The sequence below is a fragment of the Larus michahellis genome, chromosome 7, assembly GCF_964199755.1.
Source record: "Larus michahellis chromosome 7, bLarMic1.1, whole genome shotgun sequence".
Lineage (NCBI taxonomy): Eukaryota > Metazoa > Chordata > Aves > Charadriiformes > Laridae > Larus > Larus michahellis.
In genome coordinates, this window is record NC_133902.1 from 9,216,578 (window position 1) to 9,238,068 (window position 21,491).

Below are 21,491 nucleotides of genomic sequence, written 5' to 3' on the forward strand. Positions count from 1 at the left end.
GGAAATAATAATCTTCAGTTGGACACGTTATTTTTCTATATACCTGAGTGGCATGAAGGGTTGTGCAGATGTGCAGTTTTGATGCACTGTGTTTCTCATGTTGACGTGTCTATGAAATACCACTGACACGTGCCTTAAGTGGGAACCAGGAATGTTATCTCTGCCACGGAACAAAAGTGCTAATGCTGGGGTGAGCACAGAAATTTAGAAATACTGTGTGGGAAAAAACCCAGTATGGCCAGATCCGATCCTCTTTTTTGTGAAGTATCTGAACTCTTCCTTGAAATGTTGGTACGGGACACTGACACACACTGATCTGTTTTGACGGTTTTTCATTAACAAAAGGATTGGGTCCACACTGCATTGTCTCCTCACTGGAAACTTGGCCTACTGACTTATCCAACTGTTTATCTCATCGTTAATTATATTAATCAGTATATTGAATCTGAATTACTCTATACTTTTAGTCCCTTTTCAATGTCACCAGTATATTTGGGAATGTCTGTGATATCATTATCTCCGTGTGTGAATGATAAGAAATTTTCAAAGCTTAAATGGATCTAAAACTTGTAATCTAGTCCATTAAAAAAATAAGTTAAATGCAGGTTCATGTTTAAAATCTGTCCTGGATGGATTTGCACTTTTGCATTGTGTATTGGGTTTAAATAGCCCTCTCTTGCCTACTGCTATATAAAATAAAAACATAAAGAAAACAGACAGTGACTGACCACAAGCCACAGCACAACAGTGAGGCTGACAGAAAGCAGCCAAGTGCCCTCACTACATAAACAGAGAATAATTACATAAATTTTAGATGTTAGTAATCTCAGTTGCTACTTGCAAGAGAAACAGATAAAAGTATACAGCTTTTGATTATGAAACTTTCCGTGTCCCTTTAAGTTTCTTTAAGTTTCTGCTATAGGGATAATGTCACATGTGGAATTACTTATTACCTCAAATCAGCATTTCAGAAAACTTTATGGCCCACGTTGAACATTGTATTATGCTGTTACGCCTGCCAACATTAGAGGTGACTTTGGTCACCGGTCTTTGATAGTGACACATGTAACTGTTTCCTGTAACAGCAGGGCTCTTTCTGTTTCGCATCTGGATTTACTGCGATTAAGCAGTTACACTGGTTGGGTCCACTGCCAGCTCATCTCCGTCATTTACCAAATGGAGTATTCTGCAAAACACCTGGGCAAGGACTGCTGTCACTGATACTGACAAACCACCGAAGACCATAAGGATTGCAAAATCAAGAACTGAGGGGAGAATTTGGCTTCTGATGTACCCAGTTGCTTGACTATGTTTGTTAAACGGCAATTGAAGGAGGTGGCAGCCCATTTCTCCAGGACTCTGTACGCTCCTCCGCCAGCCACTTCTTGTGAGCACGTGGATTCAGTTATCAGTGGTCTGTGCCTCAGTTTACCTTACGGAACACTGACATATTAAACCAATGATATTTTGAGATTTAACCAAGTGGGGTTTGTAAAAGATTATGATAACATTCTATTCCAAGTGTAGAGCATGATTTTTTTATACCGATACTGTGAACGTGCACTAGCAAGAAGCACGTGGACATGGCAAGTTCCTGTCTCTCCAGTCACACAGAGGTAACGGTCACAAATGATATGCATGCTTCTTTCAAATCTGGTCACTCTAGGTTTGCAGGACAAGGTTACTCACTAAAAATAGTGCTGCGTCAGCAGCAGATTCCACACAAGCCAGAACATGCCACAGCAGCCTATTGGTGTGGTGAGGCCGAACGCAACAGCCCACAGAAAGGAGCGGTGTAACTCCGTTTTTGGGCTGTTCTTGGCCGTGGCAGCAGCTGGGTCAGGACAAGGCCAGCACCCGCTCCCTCACGGGCACCTGATAACGCACCATGCTGCACAGCAGGGACCCGTCTCGCCCCTCTCCATCACTTCACAGAGGTATCATGTGTTTCATGTCATGTGGGCACTAGTGATGCAGACTGTCCAACAACCACCGCCCAAGCTACACCATACAGATAAATCTGTTATTTACTCTGCCTTTTCTTTCTTTTCCAAGGCCTTCCAGTAGTATTAAGTCTCTTCACTGATATCCGCAGCTTTGACATTCACAGACTCCACTAACGCAGCTTTACCACTAATTAAAACGCTGATGAAAAGAAAGGCAGTGTATGGTGTGTATGTGTGACAGTGCAGCAGGTTGCCACAGCAGCCGCAGTGTGCAGAGCGCAGGGGCCTGGGAAAGGACGCTGACACGGCGCCGGCCTCGTGTCAGAAGAGGGCCGGAGAGGAATGGAGGGGGCGGAGGCCGGCGCCGGGGCCGGGACCGGTCGGTGCGAGCGCGCCGGGCCCTGGCGGGAGTCGGACCGTGCCCGCAGGCCGCGGCGGGACGCGCGGAGCAGGCCGGGAGCCGGGCGGCGCGGGGCAGGCTGGGAGCGGCGCGCTGCGCCTCAGCCGCCCAAGATGGCGCCCGGCGGCTGTCACCGCCCCCCGCCGCGCGCATGCGCAGAGGCGCGGCGGGCCGCGCCGCTCCCTCCCTCCCTCCCGGCGGCCGGGGCGCCACTGACAGACCGCGGAGCGGAGCGGTGCGAGCGTCCAGCGCCTCCGGGACCCCCCGGGCCCTCTCCTCCGCGCCCCGCCCCGCCGCACCGGTGAATGGGAGAGGCGGGCGGCGCCGGCCCAGCGGAGCAGAGCGAAGCGGCGGCTCGGGTAAGGCCGGGGCCCCGCCTGCCTCCCCCCCACCCCCCCCCCGGTCGCCGTTCTCCCCCCCTAACAACCCCGCAGGAGGCCGGCCCGGGCTCGGCGGGGCCCGGCGGGCCGTGCGGCAGGCGCGGCTCTCCTCTCCCTCTCTCTTCCCCCCTCCTCTCCTCCCCGGCTCCCCGCCCTCCTCTCCCTCTCCTGCCCCCTCCCTCCTTCTCTCCAGCTCGCTCTCAAAATGGCGGCCGCGCCCGTTGGTGAGGAGGGAGCCGGGGAGGAGGCGGGGGAGGCAGGGCGGCGGGGCGGGCGGCAGGCAGGCGAGGCGGGGGACGGTCCCCAAGCCCCGGCGCGGCGGGGTGGGGTGGGGGCCGCCGGGCGCGGTGCCCTCGCGTCCCCGCGGGCCCTCGCCGGGCTCCGGCGCCGTCCTCGCCGCCGGTGACTTAGCAGGAAAAGAGGGCGCGGGGGAGGAGTGGGCCAGACAAGGGAGCGGTGGGGTGGGGGAGAGGGCCCCGCCGTGGGCTCCCGGACTTCGTGCCCCCCCCCTCATTTTAGGCCGCCTCATTCCTTCTGGTGACTTAGCAAGATACTGGGGGGGAGGCGGCGGGCCGGACGCAAATGATAATAAAAATATCGTCTGGGGCGAGGAGGGCGGTGTGTGCCTGCCGGGGGGGACACCGAGCATCCCTTCCCCGGGCTCCTGCTGGCTCCTCTGGCCGCTCCCCGGGCTCTCCCGGGCAGGGCAGCCGTCCCTCCCGGCCCCCATCTCCCGGGCCGGCCTCAGCACAGACAACAAAACCAGAATTGATAATTCGGGGGAAAGGAGTAGGTGTTATTTTAAGAATGTGTTTCGCATCTAGCGTGTCTTCCTGCGGTGATCCAGTGGGGAAAGCATTGATAGAAGGTGGCTCAGACCTTCAGAACCAGCTGCAGTGAAAACGGGGGAGGGAGGTCTAATCTCTCCTTCTTGGGGTCATATCGCAGCCTCCTTGTCTATAGTCGCACAGACTTTCCTTGGAAACCTTTTAATAGCAATCGAGTTTGCTAAAATCCTCTATTGCTACTCTGGAGTTTTTGTTTCGGCAGGAGGTTATACACAGGCAAGGCTTTTGATGGAAGTTGGGGGGTGGGAGTGGTGCCTCCTTTGAAAACTTTAGGGTTTACGCAGTTCTGTGGGTGTGAGATTATTTTTTTTTGTTGTTGTTTAAGGTGGATGCAATTAAAATTGACCTTTAATACCAATAATAATGTGACACCTTCCCTTTCTTTGCCATAGTATTACTGGTAAAATTTCCTTGCTGATAGTGCTGCAGCAGAGGGCTTGGTTGTTGCAGGTCAAGTCAATTCATAATGAATTACCTAACCAGGGGATGGTGGAAGGTTGATGTAAGCTATATTAAAAATCTTTATTAAATGCTATTTTACTGTAAATACATATTTGGGCATATTGACCTGTCTGAATTATGTATTTATGTGGAGATTCTTTTAAGTGTATATTCCTATGACAGTATTGTTTATAGCATTAGGAGATGGGGGTTAAAGAACCTACATTCAGCAATGATCATTTTGTAAATGATTGTGCAGCATTTGGCTGGTTTTCGGAAGAGGGAGGGTCTGCTATCAAAATGTTATTTACCCTTAGAGTCATTTTGTTAAGTAAGAAAATTGTGTTAGCGAACTAAACAAAGAAAATATTTTTAAACAGAAAGATTTATTGCAAATTTCTAGCTTGTTCTCAGGGATCTCATTTTTGTGTGTTTCTTTTGATATTACCATGTTTGTGGATGCTGTGTGCAGCCATTGAGCAGAGAAGAGACTGGGTGGAGTAAGGAGGCAAAGCTGCGAAATGGCTAGATTACCCTTTCATAGCTTTTTTTTTTTTCCCTTTGCTTGCGTTTTGCTGGGGTGGAGGAATACTAATTGCCGTAACAATGAAGTCTCTTCTTTGGGGAAGAATCTAATGGTGCAGGAACCTTCTGAAATGAAACAAATCTCACATTCTGTTTTGAGGCTTATTTTTCTGCAGGGTGGATCTTGATTTGTCTGACAGTGAGAAGTGACCAGTCACCGTTGCAAAGCCAGCATTTTTTTGTCTGATAACCATTTCAATTTATTGACTTAGATAGTCACTTGTTGATTTTATTTACACTGTAGATAAGAACTGTAATTTTTGTGGGGGTATTTTACACACAAGATTCACTGAAATATAGAGAACCCACTGTATTGTTGCTTAGTGCTATTATTTGTTCATACAACTTCTTGGTTAGACTGTGTTATGGGTGGACACACCAGAGAGGACAATTCCTGCTTTCTCTGGTGCCCACAGTAGAGTAACTCCTATTAGTATATGGACTTTATTGCATTACCCTTCTTCACATGCTGAGTTCATATAAATTAACATCTCAAGATTTTGGAAGCCCTTGTGAACAATATGGCTCTGTAAGAGTATTACTGTACCACCCGCGTACATGGGGGTAGCACTGATGTTAAACTTAAAATTGTGTAGGAAAGGTGTTAGAACAAAGGGTTTGGGGAATACAATAGGGATCAGATGAACCACCTAGGAGGGACTGCTTACAGAAGTCATCTCCTGTTCCAGATGTGGCTCATGGCATTCCTGCCTGAATTCGGTGTTGATCAGAGCAAGTCCAACACCGAACAAGAAGCGTTCTGAAGCCGGCTAAGGTTTTGCTTTTTCTTGGGTCTGTCTCATTTCTGAAATCCAGTTTTTCATGGTAGATGGCCACAGATGAGACTGCGTTTGGTTTTAATTTGCCCAAAATTAAATTAAACGGTAGTGGCTTTTTTATAAGATGTAGTTCATTAATGAACGGTTTGAGTAGATGTTACAGGATTCAGTGGATGTGTTCACTAAATGCCTGTGTCTAAAAATGAATCCAGGCTAGGAGCGATGAAGAATACAATAAAACACTTGCCTCCTCATAACTTTGGTTGGTTTTTGTCCTTGGAATGATGGCAGTTACTTTCTGTACAGGAATAATTTGTTAAATTCTGTTCTACAAAAGAAAAAGGCATTAATGCTTACCTTTATGACTGTACACAAGGTCTGTCTTGCATGTATTGCTGACTCTTCTGCCTATACTGTTTCCTATGCTCCACCCAGCCTCGAGTGCTCAGTTTGTATTCTTTGTCTACTCTCAACTTTTTTGTCTATCCAACTTGCTATCGATGGGACAGCTATTGAATTAACATCTGTTGACTGTCTTGCCCAACACTCCAACCTTGTCTGTCTTCAAGAACTCTATAACCAACTCCCATCAGTGCTAATTATAATGCGTTTGTAGCCTTTTGTAAAGTATTCTGGGCAAACAATAGCTGCAAAACCCCTGCCTCTCTATAGCTCAGAAATATACTGTGTATGTTTGTGACAAAGTTTATTTACAACCCTCTGTAGCTGCTTCTGGTATTCATGAACTAGAGTGGTTGGAATTACTGTAGTACGAAGGGGGGCAGCTTTTGAGCAGTTTTGTTATGGTCAGCTTTCTCCTTCTTTTGTGAACTTCAGGCCCATTTTCAAAGCTGAAGGCAAAGACTGTGGGAGGGCTGCTGAAATGTCCATAAAGTGAACACTGAAATGCTTGCCAGCCTGAAAGTAAGAACTGCTTAGGCCTAAATTCAGGAAATCAAGAAGGCAGTGAAAATCAGTAATTAGTATTAATAAATAATAATTTCAGATTTCATATGGGGTGTGGGGGAGTTTCCAGCCTGTAACATGTAATTTGTGATGGCAATTGAAGATATTTCCCAAGTATCAGAACCATGGGTGTTAATCAAAATGGATCTGAGTTTCTGCTGTGAGATTTAGCATAAAGAAGTAGTAAGTTATGTACTGCAGATCTGTTAATGAAGTAACAACTGGTCTCCTCGTTCTCCTTTTTGTAAGAGCTTAAATATCATTGGCAGAACAGCCTGTCTGCTAAAACATGTATTCAGTTGATTAAGCCTTGCCTGGGTTGAATGGCTTTCTCGGCAGCTACTTTATTACCTGACACAAGGGCAATGGGGCTCCTAATGTGGCTTTTGGGTGTTGTGAGCACAGGTGTTTATTAATGGATGATGTTGCTTTGGCTTTTGATCTGCCTGACAGAGTAGGTTACACCTCAACTTAAGTTTTTAAAAATAGGCATTTACACTAAAACATAATCCTGACCTGTTTAAAACTAGCTTTCTTCAGAGTTTTTATTATAAATGCTGTCCAAGTTAGGAGTGCACATGTGGTCATCTTCTTCATGGTAGGCTTGTGCCGTTACTGGAAATGCAGTGCTGTGATTTAAGCTGTGGCTGTATTATGTCAGCTTAATTGTGATGCTCTTAGTCTTAGGTTGAGTTAAATGTCTGTTTTTCTTCTATTACATTATTTTCGAACAATGGTTTTCCTCATTCCTACCACGTCTTGAGATCTACTGATGAGTGTTACATGTTAGAAACATTTGAAAGAACCATGATTTTTATCTGATGAATAATTTAGTTCTAGTTTTAACCTGGTGAACTTGCTAGGAACTGCAGGTTAGCCCCAACAAATGTGTATATCTAACTTACATCTTATCTTAGTTGTTTAAAGAAGGGCCTTTTCTTCTTAATACTCATTGAGGCAGGACTTGTCTCGTTCAGCATGTTTAAAAGCTCATTCTTTTATCTTTTTTTAGGCTCGTGCTCTCTCTTGAGGGCATTAGATTGGTGTGACTTAGGCTATCTTGCTTTTAGTTCACTGTCATGGAAGCCGCGTATCATACCACTTCATGCTGACATGTACTGTTAAGGAAATTTCAAAGAAAAATGGTACTTATTTTCTAAGTGTATGCTGTGATCCATTTCATCAGTACTATAAACATACAATCCTCTTCAAAGCAAATCATGTGTGCACAGCATTGTCATACTAAGCCGTATCAAGTGCACTGATGCATACATAACTATATTAAAAAAATCAACATTATGAATTCAAAGTACGTGTTAATACATTTAGGAGTACTTAGCCATTTCCTCCCTATTGGTACTGCTTCTGAGAGAGCCCAGCAGTTTGACTTGGCTGCTTATGGACTTCTGGATAAGGATGGTGATTAAATAGATGTAATAAATATATCTTTGTGGTTGTGATTCCGTTGATTCTGGAAGACTTACCTGATATTTTTAACCAGTAACTATTTGCTGCAGTCTTCAAAAGGTATTTCCAGTTATGGGACAATCCATTGTGGTTGAGGTTTATAGGTGGTGCTGCATCAAATGTCTGTCCTGTAATTTTCTCAGATCTGTTGTTAACTAGGTCCCTGTTGAGTGAGTTCGTAGATACGCTTTTCTGAAGCACCTCTTGTCCTCCAGCGCGTGTGGGTGACTCAGTTGCATTCCGCCTTTGAGGTAGGGCTAAAGGTAAAACATTTTATGGTGTGATGCCATACTAGTTTACATCTGAGATAGCACAGTGGCCTTCGTGATTGAGATTATTTATACCTTCCCTCTTGTATCAATGGTAATTGTTCCTATTGTGCTCCACAGGTCTTAAGTTCTGGCTTAATTAGACAAGTCTCTTGCCCCCCTGCCCCTGCAGATTGCCTCTGCTTTGTTTTTCTGCATGGAGGTAGCTTAATGCTAAAGCAAAGGTGTTAAGTTTATCCTTCTTTAAGACTAGAGGAAAATCAGTTAAAAACATCTAGCCTGTTTATCTTTAGATAAATGACTGTTTCTTCCGTAAAGAAACAATGTTGGCAGTTTGTCTTGAGCTTGATTCAGCAGTTTTTGGGGTGAAGAAAAAGGTCAGGTAAACATTTTGGTTTATTTAAATGCAAGTGTCTTTACAATCTATAAGAGAATGATGTCATTAATGTGAGTGTGTATATGTATTTTGAAACAGATGGTGTCTATTAAATCAGTAATGGTGGAAGTTTTTGGTTCACACTCAACTGGATTTGTAGGCAGCAAGCACCAACTAGATTGGGGGAAGTTTAACAGAGCAGCTCCGACCCTAGTATTCATCCGCAGCAGACCGTGAGGATGGGGTTGAAGTTCTAACATCATGTATGCCATTTTTGTAATAAAATCTTGTGAAGAGCTAACACTCTTCCAACAAACTTGGAATTTATTTTTTTCATGGTTTTGTCATACCAATAAGGCTCGGATGAGTATTAATGATAGATAATTTCCAGTACCACAACATATCACAAGCACAAATTTATACATCAACCGAGGTGGATGGGAGCAAGTGGATGGGAGCTGAAGGGATGCTGGGAAAGTTGAGAAGAGGGAGGCAGGTATTTCGCAGGGACTGGTTCCCGCAACTTCAGATCTGCTTTAGAGGCAGTAGTGTAGTAGGTGAAGATGGGCCATAAGAAAGATGAGACACCTTCTACAAGAACACTGATTTAATTACTTTTGGTACTGGTGTCAAGAAAGATTAAACTCTGTTCCCTGTAATAGGATAAGATGTATGCATGACAATTGTGATGTTCAGGTTTTTTTGTTGTTGGGTTGGGGTTTTTTCCCTCTCTTTACTTGTCAAATAAAGCCATTTTTGGTCAACAAGCTTTGAAAATAGCTAAAGGACTAACAGTATTCTCATGATTTGAAGAGTGGAAGTTTTGGCTGAATTTTTCTTTGGATTTCTATGTGGTTTCAGCCTTCTGTTTTTAAAGCTTTAACATACACATTCCTTCAAGTTTCCTTCCAAATGTTGTTCATATATAAATTTAATCAATTCACCATCATTTTTGTTAACATCACATTTCCAATATAACAGGCAGTTTAGTAATTGAAATATTTATATTTGGGTATACTCCTGTGACCTGCTTGACAGTTGCAAATCTACTACTTAATTCTTCAAGCCAGAAAAGGATGGGGGGAAGAACTGAAAAGAACAAAGTTCAAATCCAGTGCATGACTCCTGACCAACCATAAGAAATTATTCTGAGTACGTGCTCTCTTCTCTCAGAGGTTCAGAGAAAGTAGCTTAAAACACAGTGTTCTAGAATTGCTGTCACAAATTGTGTATGTATTGTTTGACCTAGCAAAAATGATTTCGAAAAATATCTTTTGCTGAAGTCATCCTGATAAACCATGATGTGCATTGTGCATTTCTCTGAACAAGTTTAGCGTAGCAGCTTGTAATACTTTAGCCCACTGTAACACTAACCCCCCTCCTCCGTTCTCTTTCAGTCTGTTCTGGACCTCGCTCCCCAGTTTCACTAACCCGTATCTGACCAGAAGGTCATTCAGGTTTCCAGTGAAGTGCAGTGAAAACCTAGTGGGGGTTGATACAAATTTTAAACTAATTTTGTGAAATAATCCCTTGCTATCATATCACTATCACAACATACTAAACAACAGCATAAAGAGTTCTATGTCCAAAACTTTTTCACACATCTTAAAGGTTTCTTCCTTACTGCAGCCTGCTTTTTTTCCAGATTGTTCATTTATTGGTAGTTAAATTTACCTGCATTTTCACACAGAACCGAACAGGCAGGCTAGAAGTAGGATGTTACCGAAGATTACGTGTATACTACAGACTGGAGCTCTGACTGGGAAGAAGCTTAAAGGCACTAAAATGATATGTAGTGACCATGTGCTTGAGATGCTCTCCTGAGAGCTAGCTGTATCATACTTCTACCAGAATTGCAAAACTGAAGTGATAGAGGGCAAATAAATGTCAAGATTGAATTAATTTAAAGACCTCTTTTCCCAAAAAATTATTTCCCTAGCAAATTTGGTCCAAAAGTATCAAAAAGTCATGTAGTGTTGGTGCATGGGAAGGTAATGAGACCAAGAATGTCTTTTGTTGTTTTACAGTCCTAAAGGTAGGTAGCAACTGACAGTGATCTGTTAAGTAGTGGTTATAACTTGAAATAATGCGGAAAAGTACATGGATGTATAAGTTTATTTTAAAATACAAATCTCTAATTAGGATATTAGGTAACATGCAGTGTAGAGTAATTAACTTGCTTCTGTTTTATAGCATCTTGATGACATCTCTTAACTTTGTTTTTTAGATGTAATGGCAACCTGCATTCCAGGTCTTTGGAACATAGGCAGCGTATCTGATCTGCTATAGATTACTTTCCAGTTCCCTGTGGATTTATTGTTGAATTATTTTCAGAAGTAAACTATAGCGTCAGGTTTTTAGCAAAGTCAATTCAATTAACCTGTAAAAATAGGTGAAATAGTTAAGAAAACAGGTATAGGATTTTTCAGGTTTTTTTGTGTTAAAGGTTTATGAAAGCAAATTTTTTTTAACTGAAATTGAAAATATTTTTGGTAATGTATTGCAAAATGTGAACAAACACTGCACAAAGTGCTATATTATGTGTAATACTATATTGATATACTTGGCAAAGCACTTAGTTTAAGACCTACAGGCATTTTAAGACCACTTAGTTGCAGAATAACAGGCTTACTAAACATATGAATTAAAAATAAGGTTCAGAGTTGTAATTCAGATCAGATTTGCTTTTTCTTTTGTTTTTCCAAAATAAGATAGTTGTTGGAGCTGACTTTTTTGTAATCCTTCAGCTAGCTGTACTGCTGAAGGCTGAAAAGTGGGAAAAAAGATTAGCCCAGCTCATAAATGAGTAGCTTTCTTGTATTCTTCAACTCATCCCTGCCGGCTTAGCAGGTGATGAATTCTAACATTTTTCTAGGATAGGATGTGTTTGTCACACTGTAAGAAGAATAGCGTGGCTGTTCTCTTGTGATTATACTGTATATGTGCTTTTCAGCTGTAACTGGGGGTGAGATGAAGGGCAGAAAAGGAACTGGGTGTTTTATTTTACTTGCCACCATTTTCCTTTCCTATCAACAGATGGAGACAGATTTCTAAGAAACCTTTTCAGGTCATAGTAGTTATGCCCAAGAAATATGGATATTACTTCACTTTTAATTAGATTTGTATTTAAATGGCAGCTTCTATGAAATCTGTTTGTACAATACATTTGTGGCAAGAGTTGTCCTATTCTGTGGCTTGAGTTTGATAAAGCATCTTTTTGCATACTGGGTTTAAAACAAAATCAGACCATTAAAAATTGGTCTAGATTAAAAGGAAGTGTGCTTATATACTTGCTAGAATTCAGCACTATAATGTAGAGGTATAAGAGAACAATTAATTTAATCTAGTTCTCCCATAAAGGACTGTAGCTCTAATTGCCTGCAAATCCTCCCAAATAATCATTTTAAGTCCTCTTGTTAATATGTTATGAAACAAAATACACTGTGGAAAAACTTTGTGAGGCTAATGTGCCAGACATGTAGCAAGTGACAATGCAACAACTATTTCCCCTTCATTAATACATAAATGGATCGTCTCAAATTTAAAGAATTGTGGAATTTCATTCTATCAGTTCTGTTAGTCTTTTGATGGCTCTGGTCTCTGCTACCACTTCATAAGTGACTTGCCTTTCACTGCGGTTGAAATATTACCGGAAGAGAGGAAGCTAACTGAACTAGCATTTCAGATATATTAACAAACTTGGAAGAAAACACGAGTTTTCTTCCAGGTAAAAAAATCTTTTAAGAACAGTAGAATGTGTTAGTGAAACCGCTTAAAAGTTGGTAGCATGTAGCTGGACACCCAAGACTGTTTTGAGTTTTACACGGGTTGCTGGAACTGTAAATATTGCAAGTTGAGATTTAAATTTGAAGCTAAATGTGAGCAATCTAAAACCTTGTAATTGATTTCATTACGTGACCGCATTTGTTGCTTCCTTGTGTTCGTAATGGCTTATATGCCTTTTTAACACCCAGGTACTTAGTATTAGGTGTGCCAGTCTGGGAACATGGTCTCAGATTTGGTCTCTTGCAAAGTAACATTCTTGTAGAATATTATTAAATACATGATTTTGTTATAATAATACTTAGAAAACAAGTGGTCTTGTAGTTGAGTTCATTAGGGTATTAGGATTCTGCAAAAAAACCCCCAAGATTTACTGTTCTTAAAGCACAGCAGTGCACAACTCTGATAAGCTTTCAGAGTTGAAAGGTGTTAGTCTGTTCTTTATCTGCTAATGTATTTGTTCTGCAATTTATGCCATCTATTTCTTCTAATTTCATATATTATGAGCTACAGTTACATGTTTAGTGTATGTAGCTTGTGTTTTTGTGGGGAAGGTTGTTTATGGAGCCTAAGCAATGGTCGTTAAAACTGCAGAAATTTAACTGATTTATTTTTAAGTTCCTGGAGGAGCTATGAGCATGAATTGCAAGATCCGCCGTAACAGACTGGCCAGCAGTGGTGGGTAGATAGCCAGACAGCAGCTGGGTGAACTTGGGGTGGTGCTGATCTATTTAACTGTTTACTGCGGCCGCAGATGTTGTGAACCAAGGAATGATGTTGAAACTGATTTTCTTGGTTAAACTCATAAAAATTAAAAAGTGAAGAGAGAAAACATAAAATACAGCAAGGACAAAATGTGCCTGTGGGAATTATGGGAGATAGAAAAAGTGCTTAAGAATGTATTAAGCTGATGGACTGTTTTGTAGTAGCCACTAAGCAAATGTTTCTGTAGGCTTGAGGACTTAAATTGCCAGAGTGAGAAAGATTTTTGAGCCTGCAGTTCCAGTGGGTGAGACTGGCTTTTATCGTGGTGCTGGTGGGGATTTTCTTGATAAGGGGAGCCCTGGCTTAAGTAATCAGAGTAACTTAGGCCGTGAAAAAAGCCCGTAAAATTGAACTTGTGAAACTTGTAAAGGCTCGCATTATAACGTAATACATCTTTCTCTACATTATTCTTTGCAGCTTTATTGAGGTTACTTGAAAAATCTGGTTAGAACCTACAGCTGTTTGCAAGGAATACTGGCTCATGATGAGCTTGGAATAACTTTCTGCTCTCTGTCTGTATGTCAGCGCTTGGTGTTTGTGTAGATGTTAAACCTTGCCATGGTAGCAGAGCGCTGCTGGTCCACAAGGCAGCCATCTGGAGGGGTTTGCAGTGTAGCATGGTCACTCCTGGTGGAAGGAGAGATCCTGACACCTGCCTGTGAGACTGGGTCTTGCTCATGCTACGGAGCCAAACTCAACTGAGTCCAGCAAAGCTAGTGTATGTCCATAATGAAAGATGAATTTGACAAATGTTATTTCCCATTTATGTATTTTATGTTTACTGATGTGTATGTTGTTTCTAATAAAATATGTAATTGTTTACCTTGGTAAACTGAAATTTAGATTGATCATATCTCAATTGGGAGTGATTTTTACTGTGACTTATTCTGAAGAGCAGAAATGGGTGTTAGTCAGTTGAGTCTTTTCAGTGATTTATTTATGGTGTTGATTCCATAAGCAGTATTTTTGACACACTTGATGGGAGCAAAGGAAACACAATGGAGAACCTTGAACTGGTCTTGCTGATAAAATACTGAGGACGATAAGGTTGGTTGCAATGGCAGAGTTTGGTATCTCAGGATACATTTATGAAAATGCTTGGATTTGGAAGGGCTTCATAAGAGCTTAGTACAAAACACCCTGTTGATGGCAACATTAGTGGAGAAGTTAATAAACTTGGTTGTTGCATGCTGGCAGCTGGTAGGCACCCAGTGCAGTTACTTCCCGTGATTTCTGTAAGGCAGTTTAATGGACAAAAGCCCTCATTCTTTCTGGGATGCTAAATCCCCAACTGTACTAATACCTTGCAGGGTCCAATGTAGCATCTTACTGAAGGTATAAGTTCTATCGTGAGTTAATAACTAGTAGCTAATGGTTTCTTTGACCTCCATATTTATGGCTTCGATTTTGTCAAAGTACAATATATGTGTTACTTTGAAAGAGTTGAATGGTAGCTTGCCATGTACAGATAAAACCTTCTGATTAAAGCTGTAGCAGTGAGTTATTAAAATTGCTAAACAGTCATAACAATAGTAAAACAAAGGGCTTAGGTGAAACAGGAAAAATAACAAAACTTTTCATCCTGCTCTAAAATATTTGGGTGAGCTGTGGTATCTATGGGTATCTATGTGGTAATTAACCACAGTAATCAATAAGTCAAGGATTAAGTCCAGAAACACTATTTTAGTAGTTAAAAATAAGAAAGCAGGCTGGTTTTGATTTTGAAAACTTCTGTCTTCAAGTGTGTTTGAAAACTTACATTTAGTCTCGCTGTAGGTTTGCAAAGTAGATGATCAGCTTGAAATAGATAAAAGCTTAATGTCAAATTCCAGGCACAGTGTCTTTACCAGACATATGTATTCAAACCAAATTTTAGTGCTATTTAGCATCCAGTGTACTCTAAGCAAAAACATATTGAATTCTGAAGTAATTTACAGACTAAACTTGATATATATATTTTTTTAAATGTTTACAGAATGGTCGATTTTAGGAATTTTAATTCCAGTAACTTTGCTCTGTCTTGATGCTAGCTCAGGTAAATGAACAGGTATTTTTGGCAGGTTGTCTAAAATGCTGAAGGGTTAATTTGATTCCATAACCTGTTTCTCAATTATATTTGGAGAATACTTATGGAAAATAGTGTTTAAATGTCTTGTGAAGCAAGTACGAACACCATCATACAAATACATATGAGCCAAGGCTTATCACTTACTGGCATGACATATCATGAACTGAGGGACATTCTGACTGTCTCTTGCCTGAAAGTGATTTTCTTTTTTTTTTTTTTCTCCTATCTCATAGCTTTTACTGTATCTGTTCAGCTGTTGTGCTTTGAATATCTACTGCATAGCTGTCTCAAAGAGCTAACAAATATAGCTGAACCGGTTTCATTTTGCTATTTGTGCATCTTACGAATGGTTAGCAGGTCTCTCTTGTTAAGTTATTGCAAGTTTTCCAGTAATCTAGGAAACACTTGAACCACGCTGATAGAGATCGGTGTAAGGACCTACTGTTTAATGTCAGGAAGAAGCAACTGTTTTTTGAATTGCTTGGGTGTCTTAGTCATCCTCAGGAAGAGGGTGGTTCCTATGCAGTATCAGATCTGTGCTGCCCACTTCAAGTGTGAAGTTACTCAGCTGGGTGCCTTGACACTAACCAGTTGGAAAAGGTATGTGTTTAGTCACCATCAGGGTGGGACTGTTTTTAAATGCGTGTCAGGCAGAATCTGTGAGCCTCAGCGCAATTTCAGTGGGAGTAAACGTGTCCTCACGCAGTGTGGGTGAGTGCTGTGGTGAGCGCAGCTGGCCCCAGCTAAAGGCTGTATATGGTGGGGTCTCTCAGTCCCAGTTTGGGAAGACAGGGGATGATTCTTAGACATAAAGAGAGAGAGGGTCTTCCACTTCTCTTTTTTTTTTTTTTTTTTTAATGAGAAAGTTGGAAGAACCTGTTCTGTGCTGTTTTTACCTTCGCTTACAAAGAAGGATTCTTCCGCTTTTCAGGTCTTTCTGCCCAATTCTTTGCTCTTTATAAATAATTCTGTATGTTCTAGAAGCTTTTTTAGGGGAAAAAAAAATCTGGCCTGGGATGATTCTTGGCTAATTATTTTAAAAAGATTATGCTTTAGTATGCCACTCTAGTCCTACAGCGCTCAGGGGTTGAATTAGATCTTTTATCCTTATTGCTCAGACATTTCTACCAGTCCCAAGTATAAAAGCTGATCTTTCCATTTAGCTAAAAGGTAGCAGTTCGGATGAGATGGAGTTGTGTGTTGAGGATATGCTACTGTTAATGAAGCTAGGAGGATGTCCCATACAGGTTTCAAATGGTTTGTGTTGTTTCACAAAGAAGTAGCCTACCTGCACCACTGTGGGGGAGTGTTTCTTCTCCCACCAGGTACCTGCACGTTCTAGAAAACGTTCTCTGCCAGGAGAAGGAAGAGGCAAACATTTGATGTGTCCAACCTGTCGGTGTTACATGATCAGCCAGGTCTGGTTCCCAAGTTTAAAGTGGTTATCAAGACAACTGATCTTGCTCAAAACGCTTGTAACCCACTTTTGTTGCATGTTTGTACATATGCAGAGGTTTGCCACTCCATCACCCATCAATCTGTGCTTTTATATATGCAGACTATTGATATTGAATAGAATGGGTCTTCAGTTAGAAACTACAACTTTTTCTGGTCTAAGTGGGGCTATTAATAAAAGGCACATCCTGTTTTGTATTTAATTAGTAGCTGTTACTCCGTGGATGGCTCTGTTTAGGTTCAGCCTTTTTTTCCATACTTAATACAGAACAAATTAAAATTTTCATAAAGACATCTTTTCTTTCAAAGAGATCTAGCTCTGTCTTGACACCACCTTAGTCGCAGTAAGCTGCTGATACTAAAAATGACTGATTTCAGGCAAGGTGTAATGAACAGGCAGTGGTTTGGTTTTTTTGTGTGTTTTTTTTTTTTTTTTTGCCAGGGGTTCTCTTTGAACACTGACTTCCTCCCCTGAGTGAGGTGGTTTGCGGGTGTGTGTAAGCAGTGGTGACTCCAAACCCTGATAGGCGATGGGGAAAGGACTGGTTAGTCTTGCTCCACTGAGCGCTGGATGTCACAAAGCCTCTCTGGCTAAAGAAAAGGAGTGTGCATGGACAATAGTCATCCATTTGCTGCTCTTTCTTAAACTGTCACTGGTGGATAATTCAAGTTGGGTCCTTTTGGGCTTTTTGGTTTTGCTTGTGTGGGATTTTTTTTTTGTTTGTGGTTTTTTGTTGGTGTTTTTTTTTTCTGTTCGTTTACTTTCATTCTTTCTGTTTTGTCTTCTGTTAAAGGGTGTATATGTGGAGGAAGCTGCCCTAAAAATGCTTTGCATTATATTCAAGTGCCTTGGTAGTTAAAAAGTCAGGAATGGGTGAGAGAGAAGGGTGCTTGGAACAAACACTTTTCAGTGAAGCGAGATACTGTAGATTAGTTGATTGGTAACTTATTGTGGATCAGCCGTAATTTGCTTATAGCAGAAACAGCTGCATTGCCCTGTAGCTGTTGAAATGTATCTAGGGCTAAGATCTGGTTCTGAATAACACTGCAGACTTAGAGCGATGGAGCAGGACAGGTCTTGCTAAGTGTTAGGGATACAGGAGAAGCTTGGGGTTACTTTACATTTGACGGGGGAAGAAAACGCCTTTCTAACTAGATGACATGTCAAGGATTGCCTTATAAATATAGTTGCTGTTATTTTTAGCAAGTGCTATAGTTGCATCTCCTAGACGCAGTGACAAAATTGACAAAATACTGGAGTATGATTTTTACTGGAGTTATTGCAGCGATGCTGGATTTACAAGGCATTCACTGCTTAGTGGTAGTTCATAATACAAACCCCACCTTCTGTTTTTAATACTGTGATTTTTACCATAGTAGTACTGTAAGCAGATTTTGGAAGTCTGGATCTTTGTGTTCGGCTGTTTAGTGCTTTGAACAGTCCTTCTGTGTATAAAGTAGTGCCTTATTTTGTTCTTCTCCACAATGTTTATCACTACTGAACGCGTTGCTATGTTCATAATGAAGTGCAGAGATTCAGCCATTATAAGCCTCTGTTTTTCAGTACTTAAATTTATAGCAGCATTGCCCTCTAGAGGGCACTTCTTCTAATCTTTTTAATAGATTTATTTTTTTATATTAACTACATTTCTGTTAATTTGTATGCAGTACTCCTACTGCATAGTGAAGAAGATGCATCTATTGCAAACCAGTTGTGCCTCTACCTGTCAGGAAGCGAGGTGTGGGACAAGAATAAGTGAAGTGTTTGCTTCTGCTCTCTGAAAGGATGCAGCCTGTGCTATCAGTTTTCAACTGAATTGTTTCTGAAATAGCTATTAGGGAAGAGGTCAAACTAATTAAATAATGTTTTGCCTGTTTAGTGTGCTCCTGTCCTAAACGGCTTGCAGTGTAGTGTTACGGTATGGAGCATTTGATGTGGGAAATCCACCGTCAGAGTGAAATACAAGCAACTTGCTGCTTAAGCTTATGTTGAAGCAGACAGCAGAACCTAGATAGCTTTACAAACAAGCTCCTGATCCCCTGTGATGGATAAGTAGACAACGATACGAGTTTAGTATTTTCTTTAATTTTTTCATATAAGAAAGGCTTTTGTTTCAAACAGGCTCCTGACCAACATGGTTATCCAACTTTTATAGTGAGCCTGGTGTAGCTGTATGTGTAGTGGAGAAGCAGTAGGGGAGAGGCAGCAGGAACACGTGCTTCCTAGAGCAGCTGGTAGAAAGTTTACAAACCCATGAGTGTCTCCGAAGTCTTTGTGTATTGTCGTATTCAGTTTGTCGTGTTGCTAAAAGCTGGTTGGTCAAACTTGCTTAGCGGCTTGAGTAAATTACGTGTTGTATACAGACTCTCGTCAGGTATGCAAGATAATAGTGCTAACATCAGCATTTTTCATAATCACGTTGCTTACAAAAGAGTACCTGCAGTGCAGAAATCAAAAGGCAGTGCTGCTGAAATGGATTTGGTGATGTTGCCTTTGCTAGAATTAAAACCGTCCAGTTGAAGTAGATAGTGTGCTAAGAATACTGCAGTTCATGTTACTGCATAAGGTGATATTAAATAGTGTGTCTGGGGAAAAAAGTAATTTGTGAAAGGCTTAATTCTGACTGACTTGAACACTATCTTGAATAGGTCAAATTTCACCTATATTCTGAATTGACTTGCGTTTTCAGATGTGTAGTGATCGAGTCACAGTCTGAACCCAGCTGAAGTGACGGGCTTGTGGCAACTCCGCACCGTGGTAATTGTGCTATTCTGATAAGATTAAAGATCTGTTTAAAAATTTGCTGTACCAAGTATGGGTGAGATGAAAAATTAACTGTAGGTAAACCGAATTGAAACAACACTGAAAAGAAGGCAAATATTGTCTTTTAGAATGTGGTTCCTTGCAACTTCTTCTGATACTATTACTAGAATAGAAAAAGTAATTTGTCTAAGATAATTGTGTAAGAATTTTCCTGTAAAGTTCACATGCTGAATTATAGCCATAATCTTTAACGATGCTGTTTGGGTAAATCCTAGAGAACTGCCTGATACAATGCCTCGAATGAGCTACCATGACAAACCGAGTGTGCCTTGATGCTGTTGCTTATGGCCTGAAGTGTGCCCTAGCACCTTCCATAGTCCCTTTCTGGAATGTTCTCTTCTCTCCTTAATCTCTCCCCAAAGCCTGAAAGATACAGGAGAGCGTTAGCTGATCTCTAGTGTGTGTTGAAAATTAACTGAATCAACTTTGCTGGGTTTAGTTTGATGAAGAGATAAATCTACAGAAGAAAAAAAATCTAGCCTAAGGATAGAGGATTTTGAGGGGTAGCTTTCTGGTAGGAGTAGTGAGTGCAAACACTAGGCTGTTTATAGTAGGCCTAACTTCTCATCACAAGAAAATATGGTGGAATTGCCTACAAACTAGAAGTGAGCTGTGACTGAAGGTGGCTTCTTCAGCTCCCTTCTTGAAGGACTATTGGTGGGAAAACAGGGAATAAAGAAAGTGTACAAGTCTCTCCAGGCTGCTCAGTCCGGTTTGGAGATGTGCTATAAAGGCATAATCCTGACTAGCAAAATAAAATTGCATTTACAATTCTGTCAGCTTGTTCTGTCCAAAGTGGTGTTGCAGCCTGAGTGCTGAAATCTTCCTGTCAGTCCAGAGTGACCGAATGCTTATTTAAAGGAAATTAATGGTGTCTCTTTCTCCACCTTCTAGATGGATTGAATCTTCTGTGTTGAATGCCTCTGGATTTCCTATTGGATTTCACATCTGGAAAACTATTTTTGATTTAAGCCACTCGGTGGCAGACTGAATTGTGGATCCAGGGCTCCTTAGATTTTCCATCTTGAGGAGGCAGCCACTGCTGAATCACGTTAACCTGACATTGCAGCCACCATGGTGCTGTCACAAAGGCAACGAGATGAACTGTAAGGAATGGTTATTTTTACGTTTGTGTTGCATTTTCATTAAACTTTAAATATTAACTTCTGTTTCCAAATAGATTTTACAGAGTGGCTGTGCTCACGTGCCAGTCAAGTATCGTGTATTATGGTTTAGATCTCTCTACTCTTAAAAAAAAAAACAAAAAAAAACACAAAACCAAAAAAACCCCGCCTTGATTAAATTTAAGATTTAATTTTCTCTTAAATACCTTACGCAGATGACTTTCTGAGTTTTGCTTTTAAAAAGTGTCTGTATATCATTTTACTTAAATATAGTAGTATGTGTATGTCTCCCCATATATGTTTGTATATACACATGTATCCCTTCCCAGGAAAGTAAGGGATAATAAGAAAACAAAACTAGGCTTCCTGCTGGAGGCTAATAAAGTAACTGAAAGTAATTTTACCTTTAAGTCTTTTTAGAACGTTGAGCTTACTTGTATTAAGCAATTTTTCTTTGTTGTGTAACTTGAAAATATTTATCCATTTGAAGTAAATTTTGAAAATGCAGCATTTCCTTAGTCTTGTTCTCTTAAACAAAAAGTGCTGACTGCTTGTTGAAGTCTTAGAATAACATTGAAACTTTATGAGTAGGTCCATAACAAATGCATGCTGTCAAGGCAGATTAATTTGGTAATTGGCTTATGTCGAAGTGTGGAATATTTTGAAGAATAATGTAAAATGTGAAGCACTGTACATTTTAGTTAGAGGCAGTATCCCTTCCTGTAATCTAACTAGAAGTTATTGTATCATTCTGAACAACAAAGCTAAGACTTGTTGTCTTAAACCGAGCATTTAATTCAAATTCAGCTGAAGTAAAATCTTGTACTCTAAACTATTCTACCCAAAATAGTTTCCTTCAAAGATAAAGCCACAACTTTAATATGTAGATAATGGTCATGACTTTGTATCTGCTATGGGTTTTATATGCGATACAGGTTGATAAATATATTCATGTTACTCCCATGTTTGGTAACTTAAAATTTAAAAAAAAAAACAAACAAACCTCTTCACCAAA

The 21,491-nt window shown here is 40.9% G+C and overlaps 1 protein-coding gene across 3 annotated transcripts in view; it reads left to right on the forward strand.

Moving 5' to 3' along the window:
• The first annotated feature begins 2,491 nt into the window (after positions 1–2,491).
• PAFAH1B1 (platelet activating factor acetylhydrolase 1b regulatory subunit 1) overlaps positions 2,492–21,491 on the forward strand; it is a 36,513-nt gene continuing 17,513 nt past the window's right edge. The window contains exons 1-3 of one of the 3 annotated variants that reach the window (XM_074596221.1): positions 3,057–3,128; positions 19,219–19,286; positions 20,247–20,458. In XM_074596221.1, the coding sequence (XP_074452322.1) occupies positions 20,427–20,458 (32 nt within the window). In that variant the 5' untranslated portion in view covers positions 3,057–3,128; positions 19,219–19,286; positions 20,247–20,426. Of the gene's footprint in view, positions 2,706–2,743; positions 2,951–3,056; positions 3,129–19,218; positions 19,287–20,246; positions 20,459–21,491 lie in introns of those variants that run through there. The other 2 variants (XM_074596219.1, XM_074596220.1) reach the window with 2 other exon arrangements.